Source organism: Trachymyrmex cornetzi, unplaced genomic scaffold (genome assembly GCF_001594075.2).
Source record: "Trachymyrmex cornetzi isolate Tcor2-1 unplaced genomic scaffold, Tcor1.1 scaffold392, whole genome shotgun sequence".
Lineage (NCBI taxonomy): Eukaryota > Metazoa > Arthropoda > Insecta > Hymenoptera > Formicidae > Trachymyrmex > Trachymyrmex cornetzi.
In genome coordinates this window covers 166,903-183,629 of record NW_017298663.1, presented here as the reverse complement: position 1 = coordinate 183,629, position 16,727 = coordinate 166,903, and the positions used below count along the sequence as shown (strand labels likewise).

Sequence of the window (16,727 nt, the reverse complement as noted above, 5' to 3'; positions counted from 1 at the left end):
CACACACACACACACACACACACACACACACACACACACACACACACACACACACAAAATAAAACCGGTCCTAGTGGTTTTATTTAGCACAACAGTATGATGCACTTTAAGGAATGGCATTTTTCTGATAGAATTTATTACAATTGCTCTTTAGTATAAAAATATGTGAAATGTTTCAATAATGTAATAAGTGTATTTTCTTTTTAACTATCTATACATACACAAGTATGAACATGTACGTACAGGGCTGGGCCCTGTATTTGAAATACTTTCACTTAAAACATAATATTTGCAATATAAATGTAGTTTGTATTTTGTATTTCAGCAGAGCACATGAAAGTATTACATACGCATTTTGTATTTAAAATCAAACGATTGAAAATTTTTTATATTTTGTAATTCAAATAATAAGATTAATTATCAATCTAATAGCGTTTTCGGTCCGATTGGGTTTGCACCAACCTGGGTTGGATTAATCTTTCCTATTGGTTGACATCACCCGCTCTACCAATAGGAGAGCACAAAACGCCATTAATCCAACCCAGGTTGGTGCAAACCTGGCCGGACTGAAAACGCTATTAGTTTTGAAATTCAAACTACAAAATATTTTTGTATGCTCTACTGAAACACAAAATACAAATTACAGTTGCTTACAAATACTGTTTTTCAAATACATGCCATCCCTGTATATGTATATATATCAAGTTTTGTTGCGTTTATAAAATATATAATCAAATATATATAATAGATTAATTGTACATATAGCTGCCAATCCGATTACTTCCCAAAGTTATAGTATTGTACTGCATTGAAAGTGTAATCCATTTGCAAGAGGAATAATCACGCAGATTTCAAAGTGCCCAAGTGTTCAAAGCCTAACGTGGCTAGTATTACGTATATAATATACATTCGTACATTATATATGTAAAAATATATATGTAAGAATGGATTGTTACTAGCCGTGTTAGAAACGAAATAGAGTGAGAAAAACTTATACACATATTATCTATGACTTATTTGAATAATGCGTGCCGTATAAAAAAATAAGAAAATAATCTAGCTAATATTTGTAATATACATATATATACACATATATACATATATATATAGATATACATACGTATGCACATGTGTGCATATGCGTATACAGGGTGTCTCAGAAATAGGGTAGGAGCCGCATTGTGGGCGTAAAATGGATCAAGGGGAACAAAAAAGTCTACCATTTCGCTGTAATTTTCGAATTAAAAAAGAAAACGTATAAGCCAATGTGCGGTGAAGCCGTGCCGCCCGAATTCGTAATACGACCCATCGCACCTCGACAGCGACTCCTACCTTATTTTTGAGACACCCTGTATCCATATATGTACACATACATTGCCAATGGTCCTATGTATTGTTGCAAAAGACATATATATGTACATATATGTATTCCATTATACACATCATACGTATATACATGTGTGTGTGTATGTGTGTGTGTATCACGCACTAAAATACCAATATATTAAAGTGCTTCATTGATTTGTAATAAAGTGCATGCTATTATAATAAAACATATAATTAATGTTTGTATTACAAATTGTTATTAGAAATGTTTCATTGTCATTGAATAAATTACTGTAATTGATTCAAGTTATTCTGTTAATATGCACGTATCATTGATATATAAGGTGTAGTAAAAAGAAATCCATTATTTTTGCATGAAATTGAAGGCTTTATTTAGTATAGTTAGAATGATCTGATTTAGGTCAAATATGCATCGTTTTGTTCGATAACTTGTTGCCATTTTGAAGGTAATTCCATTATGCCTCTCTCATAAAAACCCTCGTCCCTATTGGCAAAAAACTGGGACAGTCGATTTTCACAAGCTTCTCTTGAGGCGAATTTTTCACCAGCAAAATCATTCGCCATAGACAGGAACAGATGGTAATCACTTGGAGCCAGGTCCGGACTATAAGGTGGATGCATAAGAACCTCCCAACCAAGCTCCCGGAGCTTCTGGCGAGTCACTATCGATGTGTATGGCCTTACATTGTCCTGATGGAACACAATTCCTCTCCTATTGGCCAACGCTGGCCGCTTCTGGACGATTGCTTCCTTCAGACGGTCCAATTGTTGACAGTACAGGTCCGAATTAAGAGTTTGGCCGTAGGGGAGCAGCTCATAGTAGATGATTCCCTGCCAATCTCACCAAACACACAGCAAAACCTTCCTGACTGTCAATCCTGGCTTGGCCACCGTTTGCGCCGGTTCATCGCGATTCGACCACGACCGTTTTCGCTTGACGTTGTCGTAAGTGACCCACTTTTCATCACCAGTCACCATCCGCTTCAGAAATGGGTTGATTTTGTTGCGATTCAGCAGCTATTCGCAGATGAAAATTCGGTCTATGAGGTTTTTTTGCGTTAACTCGTGTGGCACTCATACATCGAGCTTCTTTTTGTATCCAGCCTTATTCAAGTGGGTCCAAACGGTTTTTTGTGCAATGTTTAGCTCCTGGGCAATCGAAACAGTGCTTACATGACGGTCGAACTCGACGATTTCCATTATTTTATTGACATTTTCGACAATTGACCTTCCAGAGTGTAGTGCATCTTTGACATCAAAATTACCGGAACGGAATCGACGAAATCAAAATTGCACGTGATTGGCTGTTACAGTATCAGGACCATAAACACTATTCACATTTTCAGCCGCCTGGCTTGCGTTTTCGCCTTTATCGAAGAAAAACTGTAAAATATGGCGTATTTTCTCTTTGCTGGTGTTCATTTTTGACGCGCGCTCAAACAATACTGAGTCAAGCAATCACAAAACTGAGTTTTTTTTAGTACGAAATCTTATTTTTCTAATGTCATCTAGCGTAACCCGATCGCACTTATACAACGCGAGATACAGATTACTAAAGCCATCTATTGGAAAAATAATGGATTTCTTTTTACTACACCTTATATATTATTGATTTATATTCATATCTATCCGTAATAACCTTGAAAAGGTACAATATAAAATTATATTGCAAAATGCATTAAGCGCAATAAACGTTCTTTTTATTATTAATTTCATAAATGATACATCTATAGTTAATGAGTATTATTAAAGTAATTAATTATGATACTTTTTATGTATTTTATTGTGCTTTGAATGGGTTCTATCCTTATTTCTATATTTAATCTTTCTTTTTCTATTATGACGATCCTTATCTTTATCATGTTTAGCACGGTCATTCATCTTCTTATACATGTAGTTGTGCTTGTCACAACTTCGTTTCCTTTTATGTTTGTAAATCTTGTAAATGCTTTCTTCTTTAAAGTCGGCTTTTTTCCTTCTTTTTTTGTCCTTCTTGGAATGAAAATTTTCCGAATCAATGTTACTGCTACTACTACTATCGCTCTCACTGCTACTACCACTACTACTACTACTACTACTACTACTGCTGCTGCTGCTGCTGCTGCTGCTATTACTGCTATTACTACTATGCTTCTTATTACTGTTTTTTATTTTTTTCAATCTTCTTTTTTCTTTTTTACGTTTTTTCCTTTCTAAAAGCTGTAATTTCCTGTAATTATAAGAGTAAATTCTCCTGTTTAATCATCAGTTTTAAAATATACTTTATCAATAGTAAGAGGATACTACATTATGTAGTTGAATTAACTTACAATAATAATCTTTTCTTTTCTTTCTTTGACAGAGATTTTAGAAATAATAATTCTGACTGTTCCTCATCTTCAGAGACCATAAGATGTTCATGTTCTGGAACTCGTAAATGTTGTTGTGCATCTAATGCAGATCTATAATATAAAAAGCCAATAGCATAAAGCATTCATATACACCAATATTAATTCATTTTTAACATAATTTATTTAACAAAACTTATTTGAATGTTATATAACACAACACATGAAAATAACACATGTATTTACTTTTTCAAAGCTAGACCATCCTCTCGCATTTGTTGAACGAGAGTCATAGTGTCTGGGGCAGATGGCGTCTGCGAATTATTTGCCATTACAACGCTCATTGCTTGACTGTACAATGGGCATTCCTTATCTAAAAATATTTTTCATTTTATTCTTAGCTATTGGTAATATCTAATATTCTAATGTAAAAATTGTAACATATCTTAGTACATTTCTTATTAATGTTGATTAATGAAAAATCATGATGGTTTGCTTGATTTTAGGATAATTAAGATTATTTCATTCTTTATTGAACGGGAGATATCGAAAGATACCAACTAAGAGCTTTGATAAATTCAATATTGTGAGGCATTGCGGATAGATTAATTTATTTTTTGTATGTGATTTGTATGTGATCAAGATTTTTTTAGAGTCGAAACTCGTTTCACTCAAAATTTTAATAGTAATAAAATTTAATATGCCTAACACATTAAATTTTATTACTATCAATATCCTATATTATGAGCTCATCTTTGGCTATTTTTATTATTAAAATTATGTTGTAAAAATATTTTATTATTAATATTCGTTTAAACATATTTGTATCTTACTGGATAAAATTTTAAGATACCTGTATTTATGTGTCCCCATTTATGACATTTGATACACCGTACATTCCTCACTTGTATACCAAAAGGTTGATCTCGAATTTCGCTATCCCCTTTGCAGTAACTCTCTCTTGGAGCATTGTATTTCCGCTGCCATTCAAACTTGTATTCAGGTTCGTTGTCTTCCTTCTCCCGTTCTTTCTTTGCTCCAGGAGGTGGTTCATACATAAAATTGACACTAAGTTTATCCTTACTTTCTTTGCTGAGTAGCGCTCTGAAAAAACCTTTGCATTAGGAACAAAACTGCTCGTTACACGATATCTTTGAGTTAATTACTTGTTATTATGAAGATCTTGCTCCTTCTCATACTGCACTCGCAGCTCCTCCTGCTTTTTCTTGTAAGCCTCTGCTTGTTGTTCCGCCATCCATACCTGATACAACAATATGCATTTTTAACACAAGGGTATGATTTTCCTTTCAAATATATGACGAGAGAATTAAAAATATTCTGTTATCGTAAAGAGAGGTTAAACCACATATTCGTACTCGCTTCAAATTGTCTCGTGACGCCGGATGAAAAAACTTTTTACACATGTAATTATTAAATCCCTTTCCCATCTTTAAAAATTTTTCCTCACAATTTCAGATAGCAATTTTATTACAAAAATAACCGCAATTCTCAACATTCAATTTACAACATGAAATTTGCAATCATGCACTAGTCTGACCTGACAGGTCTGACTAGTTACCATCGATCATCACTGTTCATCACTATCATCGACTTTACGAATTTTTTTTCTTAAGTTGCAAGCGCTGATCATGCTTCATTTTAAAAGGCAATTGCAATATAACGTAGCCAATCGGATTCGTTAGGTTACTTCGTTTTTTGGCGCAAACATGAATGTATGAAATACCTGAACGGAACGTGAAATATCCTTTTTAATTTAACGTGGTAAAGCCTGAAAGGTGAGGGGAAACTCCAAAAAAGTAAGAAGGTCAGGACACTTATTATGGAAATGTTTGGAACGGATTCCAGTCGAAATTAATGGGTACATTCAGTACTATAACCGCTCACTGAGCGCTCAGTGAGCTCTCGTATCTGTTTGGTCTATACTTTTAGATCTAACGGAATATGCCAATCAGATGCAAGAGCTCACTGAGCGCTTAAGCGTTGTGTTCACGATGCTAGAAATCGGTCCGAGATCTCGGATGAAGAAAGAATTGACCAATCGCAATGGTCATGTGATCAAATTGTTCAAATGTGATTTGTTAATTTTTTCTCTGTCTGAGATCTCGGACCGATTTCTAGTATCGTGGACATTAGGCTTTAGTGAGTAGTTGTAGTACTGAATGCACCCAATAATCTCTTTTACACTGAACACTGGCTTATGCTGGGTATCAATCATGAAATTTTATCCCTAGGATGAAAAGTAAAAAGTGAAAAATTTCTCCATTAACTTCAATGGTTAAAATTTTCACTTTTCACTTTCCATCCTAGGAATAAAGTTTCATGATTGATACCCTGGATTCACACTGCGTCCGATGTGCGTCGTACGACACTCTGCAACCAATTGCTGGATTCACACTGCATCCGATTTGCGTCGTAAGACGCTCTGCAACCAATCAGAAAACAGGATTCCGATGGATTTTGCTTCGTATCATCGGCATCCTGTTTTCTGATTTGCTGGATTCATACTGCATCCGATTTGCGTCGTAAGACGCTCTGCAACCAATCAGAAAACAGGATTCCGATGGATTTTGCTTCGTATCATCGGCATCCTGTTTTCTGATTGGTTGCAGAGCGTCTTACGACGCAAATCGGATGCAGTGTGAATCCAGCACAGGATTCTAGCACCCACAACTCGTCACAAATAATTTATTAACAATTCTACTTTCTAGTAACATCGAACAAAAAACTGTCGTCTAGGGAATAATTGAGTTAAAGAAACATCGGTTCAAAAATCGGTTTTTTTTCCAAAAAAAAAAAAAAGTAATTGATATCAAAATAATCGAATGTGAATCACCCACTCGGACCCATCTCTACTTTACGGAGGCGCGAGCCTTATAATTAAAGAAGAAGAAGAGGATGTCTCGTATATATCATGATTCTAAATTGTTCTAAACGCAATTTGATATAAGTCATTTGATGATCGCACGCTGCAGCTGTTTAGCGAAAAATTCTTGATTGACTGATAGTACGTTGTTAAAAACTATGAAAATCAATGAGAAGAATATGGTAGCATTTGCAACCTCTGCAACGCCAGTAGACCGTGAAGGTTGGTTGAATAAACGTGGAGAGATAAATCGTGGATATCACAAGCGATGGTGTGTTCTCAAAGGAAATATATTATTCTATTTTGATCGCCGCGGTGACAGAGAGCCGGTAGGCATGATCGTGCTCGAAGGTTGTACGATTGAATTGGCAGAGGATGAAGAACAGTTTGGCTTTAAGATAGTTTTTCATGGACCAAATAATAGAAGTTATGTTTTAGCTGCAGAGTCCCAGGTAAACAGACGTTCTAATACTATATTTACACTTGTGCTTGAAAGTAAATGTGTTTAATGACAGACAGTGGTATCTAGGAATCTATGGAACAATGGATGAAGGCTTTAGCATGTGCTAGTTATGATTATATGAAACTTATGGTGACAGAATTGCAACGTCAGTTGGATTCAGTAGAGGAAGAAACAGCTTCCACACCGATTCAACAATCTCCTAAAGCTCCACCGAGACAACGACATAATCCGTTCAATAGACCAGATTCTCATCATCGGTCTCAGAGTGTTAGATCGGCACCTGGTAGGACCGAGAACGTACCTAGGACTAGAATAACTTTTCGTGAGCTTCATACAGCATATGGCAGGCGAATCTTGGCAGATCTGAATGCGTGGAGACATGCGAAGAAAAATGCAGAGGCTCCGCTAATAACTCTCTAACTTTGTATATATTTTATAGATGATTAAACAAAGTATACTTCAACATTGTACATAATCTAAGAGAATTACTGGTTCAAAAAGTCAGCTATACATTAACATGGAGAACGTAACTTGTGTTATATTGAGTATGTGTGTATGTATGTATGAACATGTCTGTATGTAAAGATGTAAAACTAATTAATTTAGACAAAAATAGATTTGTTTCATAAAATATAGTTCTTATTCATGTAACATATTCTCTCTATTCTGTAGAAAATTTTCTAAATAATTTTTAATTCTTGATAATATTTGATTGCTATATTAAGATTATTATGACAAAAAAAAATGTTGGCATAATAGAAAAAAGTTGCAAATAAAATGATAAAAGGAACAATTGCAAGCTGTTGTAAATTTTTTAAAGAAATTTTCCATATGAGTATCACATCTTCGATTCTTTGCATCTCAAGAGCATATCAGGTGAGATACTCAGAATGGAATCTTATGTCTTGAAACACGAACGATTCAATAGTCATGTCTTGATTAGAAATTAATTAAAACTGTATTCACTCGAGACGCAGAATGATTACTCATATGAAACTTTTCTTGAGATACCAGATATCAATTAAAGCTATATTTTTCACCTGCTTGAAAGTAACTGAAATCAAGTTACTCACATATGTACGTAATATAAAAATGGAACAAGCTAATATATTTATGCAAAGAAAGAAGAATTTCACTTCATTTGAAAGAAAGTTTTATTGGAATGCATATCAGAGCATAAAAATATAATAGAAAATAAGAAAATAGATGGTACATCTGTTAAAAGCAAGCAAGAAGTGTGGAAGAAAATCACGACTACTTTTAATGCTAGTACTCTTATTGATGAAAAAGTAATAAAAATTTACATTAAAAAAAATTATTTATTTATAATTTTATTATAAATACAGGATAGATGTATGGAAAAGATAAAATGCAGATGTTTCATTTCAATATTTATGACAGTGTATATATACATACATATATGTGTATATGTATATACATACATACACACATACGTATATATATATATATATATTGTTATATAATTTATATCATATACATACCATAAATTGAGATGTATTATGTACAATTTAATTAGATGATAAATATGAGCTTGCAAATGTAATGTTTACCAATACTACGACAAATAAATTATTATGGTTACATAAGACATCAGGTGCATAAATTACTTAAATTTAAATACGCTTTTTTTTCTCGCGTCTCCAGGAAGATGTCTGGTACCTAACAAAAGACGAGCCTTATCTTCCTCCTGTGGTACAGATTCCTCGGGTGGTCCTCTCGGTTTTATTTGCAATTTTTGTTTAATAGCTTGGCTTAGTATTACACGCCTGGAATCGCTCTTCATGGCCAAAAGCAGATCTAGCCATGTCCATGTCACATTATGGTATTCCAAAGTCGGTATGACCAGCGCAAAGTCACGTACATCTTCAAGATTCTTTTCTTTGTTTCCCTGTATGCAAAAATAGTATTGAATTTTTTAAAATAATTGGCGAACAAAAGTAACAAATATTTAATTTTTTTTTTATTTCAAAATGTTACCTTGTACGATACGCGAACAGGTACTTCCGGTATTTTAATATATATAAACAATTTGTTCTTGTCTGCTCTTTCCTTCATTTTCTCTACATCGTCTCTCCTCTCGATAGGTACGTAGAAGGATGAATCACGTTGTGGTGCCGGTGCTTCCTCTATGCCTTCCGGATCTCTCTCAGGGAAACAAAATTTAAGCATAGTATTGAAGAACTTTTTTGTTAAACCTGTGTGAAGAAAAAAGAAATATGATCTACACATATAATGTGACACATAGGAGGCTCTGCTGTATTTGACACAAGTTATACATTTACTTACCTATCGTAAGAGGCACTACATTGATTTCAAAGTGTTCCTTTACAGAAATCCCTGCTACCGGCGCCTTTTCTCTGCAAAATACTCGAAGAGCTCTTTGTCGGTCTACAGGCATGTTGCTCTGCAGCTCCGTGGGTACAAGTACTTCCGTATAAATTTGATTCGGTAATAAATTCGTCATCCGAACGTATCCTAGCTCCAGTAGATGTTCCACCGAATCATCGGTCTTGCTAGTTTTCGTGTAAAGAAAATTTGTTAGAATAAGATCGGCGATACCCAACTGACCGTCCGCGTCCGTCAGCCTCCATTGTGCGTGTTTAAAACAAATCTCGGCTACCCTGGCCACCGCAGCCGGCTTGTCTTTAAGCGTAGTTGACGCCGTTGCTGGCGCGGTGGTTTCCTTGTAACAACTCAACATGACGTCCAATTCCTCCGCCTTGGCACCAAGTTGTTCCTTACATTCAAATACGCTCGCTTCTAAACGTTCCATCTTTGTCAGTAATTCCGGACTGGACTCGTCGGCTAGCGCTTTCTGCACTAAGTACGTCTCGCGTTCCAACCGTCTCAATTTTGCCACCAAGCCGCGCACCGTGTTTTGTAATTGCTGTATCGGTCTCTTTTGATCCTCGACAGAATGCAGCTGCAACTGGAATCTCATTCTTTGTAACCTCTCCGAGGCCTCTTTCCGCCTGGGTTCCACATAGAGTAGCAAATTGTTAACTATGTCCAGGATCATCGCATATTGCAATGAATTGGTGCACACATCCAGATCATGATGCATCAAAGTAAACGCGTCGGCCGCGGTTAGATCCTTCCTTTCCCATGGGCTGACTTCTTCTCTAGGCGGAGCTGGCACTTGGTCCACAGAACCTACATCTAAGGTCTGTCCGTAACCAACATAGAAGAATTCGCACTTGCATCGGGACACTATGCGTTGTAATTGATGCTGTGGTCCGCCGCCACCTCCTACTGTTTGACTGACTACACCACCAACACTCTGACCAGATCCCACCAGAGCCGGGACGTCCGGTAGACCGGCTATGATAGTAGAATCTTTCTCCTAAAATACAGTGAAATATAGTGTAACATACAGTTTGCTCTGCGCACAATACCATTTACGTTCTGATACTAACGTACTTGAATGTTATCCAATGTCAACCACATGATATTGTCATCAATATTGTCGTCGATGTTTGCGCTTACAGTAGCATAGTATTGCATACATTCTAACGAGCCGACCCAAGTCGTTTTCGGAACGAGAGATCGCTCCTTCCAAACTGGATGGTGTACTCTCTGTAGTATTTCCGCTTTGGCTGCTGAGAGAATCACGTATCCCCGGGTTTCGATGCCCTTCAACAGCACTTGACTGTTTACTAGAGCAACTGAAAAGAATTTTGTCTTAGTTGTTAAATCTTTTGTTTTTTACCCTATTGTCCTTGTCTCAAATGAATCTTCGTTTTACACAAATATCATTTATTAACATTTAGCGGATAGAGTTTTTGTGCGGAGGATGAGACCAAACTACGTACTCAGCCAGTTCTTATGCAAGACGTCGTCCTGGTGACACGCCGCTAGTCCGCGCAGTTGCTGTCCTCTAGTTTGCACCGACAGATCGTCGCTGAAAGCCACTGGTTTGTTCGTGGCCTCTGCTATCAATCTCTGCAACATTCCCGCCGCTTCGCCTTGCTGTGGCTTCACGGAGGACGACGGTGTCACGACCTGTGTGGAACTACCTTGTTGATCGACAACAATCGGTCTGCCAGCACGATTTTTGTGTGGATTGAGCGTTGAGCTGTTATCCCTGTGGAAACCCTTTAGTGTTGCAGTTGACAGATTCTTTTTCAGTTGCTGCGTCTTGATGAAGGAGTCAAAGAGAGCGAAGGCAACATCTCGATTGGTCTTGGTCCAGGCGCCGCGCAGGTCGTGCACGACCAATCTGTGAATTGGTGTGTCGCCACTTACCCCAGCAACCATTGCCTCTCTGCCGTAGCTGACGCGGGCCACGCTCAAGCAGTAACACTTCTCGACCGGTTGACGCAGCGATGCGCTCTCCACTTCGTCTTCCTGTAATGCGCTTTTCAACCAAATCTCGGCGTCGCTTAGTTCGCAATTCATATATATGACGGACCATTCTGCCCGTGGTCGATGAACCAGGCCATCATCAATCGGATGCAATGCAAGGTTGTGCTCCGAGCTGCAGGCAACTCGACCACCGGTCACCTCGAAACCTCTCTGCATGGCGAACGACATCCAGTAATTGACGTGAAAACGATGAAAGGCCAAGGTTAGCCGGACCTTCCTGTAGTGTCTGCTAAGTTGTTTCTTCCTAGGCCGAATGTTCTTGAACAACGGACCTTTTCTCGTGGGTCTCGTCGCGCCCGACAAAATTAATTTCAGATTCTCGAACCATCTCAACGTGCTGCCATAGAGCAGTGCTGTTGGCGCACTAGTCAACGTAGGTGAGCCAGTTGGCTTGGTTTCTAATGAGAGACTGACGTTCAAGTTTTGAGAGCGAAACGCTCTAAACGAATCGTGTTCCTGATTGCTCGAATATTCAGGCAATCGATCCGGAGCGCAGGGTATAGCAGCGTGATGATCACGTGGATCACCTAGGCATACCCATGCTAATTTAACGCTCAATCTGACGTTAGGTAAATGTAGTAATCGGCAGTCGTCGTATTTACTAGCTGTACGCACATATACATCGAGATCACCCTTAATAATGATCTTTCCTTGCGTCCAGTCGAGCTCCAATCCGGTCCATGTGAGCTCCATCTCTTCCGTGGTGTTATATGGATCCAGAGAGCCATGCAACAGTACTGTTAACTGTTTTACACAGAGTGTCAGTCTACCATGAAGAGCTAGTCGCATTTTATCCCAGAACGGCAATGGCGGGCTTGGATCTCTCGACGGATGAAGGATCTTCTCGAAACTGAGATTACACTGTGCTATCACTGGCTCCCAGCATGGACCGAACGCATATCGGAATTTGTCGATGTCCCAATTGAGATCGTGATAATACTTGAGAGATGTCATTCCTCTTTCCACCACTATATCTTCCCATGGCGCGCCGATTTCAATTCTAACAGTTCTCTTCGCTCTCGGTGGTGCTAAAGCTTCCGCCCCGGCTAATCTGCCCCATATATTCAAATTTTCCACCAGAAGCAGTGGTTGCGGAAAATCGCGAAGTTGAAGCTTCCACTCGGCGCATTTTAGACTGATACCGCGGACCCATACCGCGTTGAATTCCAGACCATCCTCGGGCCAAGGTGTTTCCGAGTCCATTTCTCGGAGTGCTCTCACTGCCTTTTCCGTACCATTTATCGACGGATCTGCTAAGGCTAATATCTCCAAATCCAACATAGTCCAGGCGAATAATCGAGTTCTCGCGGGGCCTGCTCGTTGCATTTGTTTCCATCTCTGCACATAGATCTCTGCATTTTTTTTATTTAAGCTGGCGTATAATTCTTCGACTTTTCCTTGTGGTAGCAATAAGTGTGCGCGGCAAAGTTCCTGTACCTTGGTATCCAACATCGCCTGTCGTTTCAAGCTCTCTTTGTACTCATCCTCCAGTAGCTCGTAATTGTCGCGCAGACGTACCTCAAACGGATCATCGCTAAGCTCGAACGTCCACTCTTTGATTTTGATAATGAAATCGCAGGGCAAGAACTCTTGTTTAGGTATGCTCGAGGAATGAATTTCTTTCAGCCACTTTCTGATGCTAAGCAACTCATTTTGTATCGCGTTTGTAAACTGATGCTCATACGGAAAACAAATTTTAATGGAATCGATATTCACTGCCCAGCACTCGTTCCAATCCAATACAAAACCCTCGTTGCTTTGTCTCTCTGCTCGCACTTCTGCGTTATCGGTTATTTTAATTAATTCAAAACCCTCGATCATAATTACATCAGCCATGTCTAAGGTAACTCGAACGTAGGTGAGTCTCCATTCACCCTGCGACCAGCGTAGCTGATCGGACGTCAGTATTAAAAAATGTTTAGTAGAAATATCCATAGAGACGGTGATTCCACCTGTGGCTAGTAAATCTAAAACGCGTTTCTTTTTCTGCACTTCTGAAAATAAACTGACTGTGACCGCGTCTCGTGCTGTTTGTAAGGGTAATTACACTAAAAAATTGACCGCGACTAATTCTTAGCATTAATTTAATGGTACCTTCGATATTACCTTCGATACGAGTCACGCTCATTTCTTTTCTGACAATAGATCTAAAATCTTCAGACTCCACCCAGAATTGCAATAAGCGAAGATGTAAATTAGGACTCCATGCTAAGTTAGTCCCATCGAGACTAATGTTCACGGCGTCAGAATTAATCGCAGCTTTGCACTTTCGTATTGCCAGAAATGGATGCGTTAAAGCTTGTGCGTGTTGGCACATGATCGGCTCGTTCTTGTTGAGAGTTATCGCACTCATACCTTCCGCTACGCCTACGAATCGCTTTGCGTTTTGTTCCACAGTCGCCACATCCAAACGCATCATTATAGATACTGGAAATAAGTACGCATAATACAAAAAAAGAATTCTTTTTATGATGGCGTGACATTATTAGATACTTACACTCGTTTTCTGCGATAAAGAATAGATTGCAGTTTGTTGCTTTAAGATTCAATTGGATAGAATTGCATGATATCGTATCCTTTTTTTCCATTGGTTGCCGATACTTATTGTAACACCTACAATTATTTTTATAATTATTTCACTTGTGCGCTATATCTTTCATTTTTAGTATTAATATCGCATACGTAAATTATTTTATTATTACTTGTAAGCTTGCTCAAGAAATTTTGCGAGCTCTAAACTCCATTCTGTTATAAAAGCATCAACTGCAATTCCTATGGCATTGCTACGAGTTGTCGCTAATAATACTCCAATAGAAAGTGGACTGCCCCATTGATGAGAGGTTTCGGAGATATTGTTATTAGCGCCATTTAATGCACAATATAAAGATTCGACGACTAATTCTGTATTTAGATTTTTGGTTTTGTCTATTACAGAAAAAAAAATTGCGAATCACAAAAATTAATTTAATTAAATTCAGTTCATGATTTACTTAAAGAAGAATAAAAAGAGAAACGTATGATCCACCTGTAGACGAGTTCAGAACAAATTTCATATGTGTAACGCCACAAGATGCTTCTTGCACATCCGGTAATTTTATGTTCAATGAAGAATCATATAGCTCGGTATTTAATGCTATTTCAAAACTCGGTAATCTATCTTTTAATGACATGTTGCTAACAGGCTTTGAAATATCATTCTCATTATTGTATAGCAACAATTCCCAGTCTCTATGATCATACAGTATTGACAGATTATTCAGTTGTATGTCAACACACAAAATATTCTCCTCCATCTGTAGAAAATACAACATGAGCGAGTATGATTAAAAATTATCATTGTTTTCATATCATTTACTTTTATACGAATGTGTTGTTGATTCTTACCTTTGTATCGATCGACAGTGAATGTAGAGTTAAAATAGGAACCTTTCCACGGACACACAAACCATCCAGGCTTACAGTAAAATTCAATCGCGTCCTACTAGCTTGAAACTTTGCATGGACTTGAAGACTTCGTAAGGTACCTTCCAAACCTACCATACTACTGTCCTCTCTACCAGCTATTATCAACAAATTACCAACTTTCAGAGTAAAATCCTACAAATATAGAGATAGCATGATAAACAATAATATTTGTTACTGCTTATAATTTCTATAATAAGACTTACTTTTGGCAAAATAGGTGCTATTCTAGTCATTAAGTTATTAGAAGAATTATTATGTACATTACTGCATGTACAAACTGTAGTACTTGGTGAACTTATATCTCTCAAGAACTGAATGAGACCTGTACCGCCAGATCCTTCAGTTTGCGTCACTCCAATACATAATGTCTATAAATTAGATCCCACTTGATTCCTTTTGAAAATTCCTTTCGATAATCAAATTTACTTATTAAAAATCTGTTTAATACCAGAAGGCATAAAATAGATTTTATTTATAATTTTAGCAACAAACAACTTTTGTTATCAAAAAAACTATTTTTTTCTCTATCAATTTATTAATATTGCGACAAGAGCTCGATGCTATACCTCAACCGAAAGCTCTCCTTGAGCTTTAAATGTGGCTTCTACTGTTCCAGCAAATGTTATTTGAGAGAGACATGCATCAGAAGCATGTCGCAATAATTTCATAGTTCCTCCAACAATAGAAGCAGATGCCAATAGTGTGCGTGCACCATGTACAATACTGCCATCTAAACTTAAACTTTCTGCATTCCCATTAGCCAACCAACCATTGCCAAGAGCCAGTAGATTAATATTTTCTACATGTACTGCTGTAAACTAAAATGAATAGTCATAAATGTGTGTATGTACTATATATAAATATATATAGTTTATATGTCACTTTTATAATACATAGAAAAATATGACAACTTGAAACTTCAGTATTGCACATGTACCTGGACACATTTTATTATAATTGGAGGTATTTTCTTGTTTCTAAAATCTAATAACTCATTGGACTGCTTTATCTTACATGTCGGACCAACTGGAATATCCTTATTTATTCTAACATCCCTCATAACAACAGCTAACAGTTTTGCTACGTCACTACTAAATAAACTGCTTCGTATGCTTATTTCTTCAATTTGCTAAAATTAAATATTGCTTTCATATCATATTATATGTACCATTTAGACTTGAAAAACTCACCAAGGTAAAGCCATTTTTAGTTACATTGACATCACGGAAGATAAAATAAGGTACAGATATATGGCCTACTCGCAAGTGAATTTTGTAACGACGTTTTACTATCCATGCTAATAGCCTTGGTACCACTCTGTTGAACAAATAATTGTGATGTACAACTATTTCATTCTAAGATAATATTATTTTACAATAAATTTCAACACTTACCGAGTAAAGAAACAATAAAGAATTAAAAAGATTATGCAGAATGCAAGTAACCCAGTCATACTTTTAATATATACTTAAAAACAAAGTGTTTCCTAACAAAAAATATATTCAACTATTCGAACGATATTACTCTGCGGGCGTAGTTCAATATTTCGTGTTTACATATTATTTATTTTTACAACATATTTATAACCAAAAAGAATTAGATAAGAGAGTTTTCATTCCATTTAATTCAAAGAATGACATGAAAATTTGCGCGAAGCACTGGGAGTTCGGTCAGTTTGTGATGACACATTTTACAAATTATAGTAATAAACTCAATCGGTAATACAGTAATTCTAAAGCCTGTCGATACTTCAGTCTTCAATCCCATCAAGGGTGCGTTCGGATTCCCCACCCAGGTGTCATCCAACACTCAAAATGTAAAGGCCCGTCTACAATACACGGAGTAAGAAGTAAGA

General features: G+C 37.1%; 3 protein-coding genes across 4 annotated transcripts; 1 reads left to right on the top strand and 2 right to left on the bottom strand.

The window, feature by feature from the left end:
- Positions 1–3,099: 3,099 nt before the first annotated feature.
- On the bottom strand, positions 3,100–5,246 carry LOC108764090 (corepressor interacting with RBPJ 1). The gene is made up of 6 exons (XM_018512118.1): positions 5,051–5,246; positions 4,841–4,935; positions 4,528–4,778; positions 3,921–4,047; positions 3,657–3,788; positions 3,100–3,556 (listed from the first exon to the last, which is right to left on the bottom strand). The coding sequence occupies exons 1-6, from the start codon at positions 5,120–5,122 to the stop codon at positions 3,103–3,105; spliced, it is 1,131 nt and encodes a 376-aa protein (XP_018367620.1). The 5' UTR covers positions 5,123–5,246; the 3' UTR covers positions 3,100–3,102.
- A 1,297-nt stretch (positions 5,247–6,543) lies between these two features.
- Positions 6,544–7,665, top strand: LOC108764091 (sesquipedalian-1). The gene is made up of 2 exons (XM_018512119.1): positions 6,544–7,010; positions 7,088–7,665. Exons 1-2 carry the CDS (start codon positions 6,717–6,719, stop codon positions 7,439–7,441), a joined length of 648 nt encoding a protein of 215 aa, XP_018367621.1. The 5' UTR covers positions 6,544–6,716; the 3' UTR covers positions 7,442–7,665.
- Positions 7,666–8,576: 911 nt separating this feature from the next.
- hob (bridge-like lipid transfer protein family member hobbit) lies at positions 8,577–16,340 on the bottom strand. Of its 2 annotated transcripts, none has more exons than XM_018512109.1 (15): positions 16,267–16,340; positions 16,063–16,189; positions 15,810–16,001; positions 15,439–15,690; positions 15,076–15,240; positions 14,792–15,004; positions 14,433–14,700; positions 14,110–14,332; positions 13,905–14,020; positions 13,502–13,834; positions 10,855–13,401; positions 10,463–10,707; positions 9,329–10,385; positions 9,020–9,237; positions 8,577–8,930 (listed from the first exon to the last, which is right to left on the bottom strand). In XM_018512109.1, the coding sequence occupies exons 1-15, from the start codon at positions 16,323–16,325 to the stop codon at positions 8,646–8,648; spliced, it is 6,300 nt and encodes a 2,099-aa protein (XP_018367611.1). In that variant the 5' UTR covers positions 16,326–16,340; the 3' UTR covers positions 8,577–8,645. The 2 variants fall into 2 exon arrangements, with proteins under 2 accessions (XP_018367611.1, XP_018367612.1); XM_018512110.1 differs by having other exon boundaries at positions 13,514–13,834.
- Between the last annotated feature and the right edge of the window lie 387 nt (positions 16,341–16,727).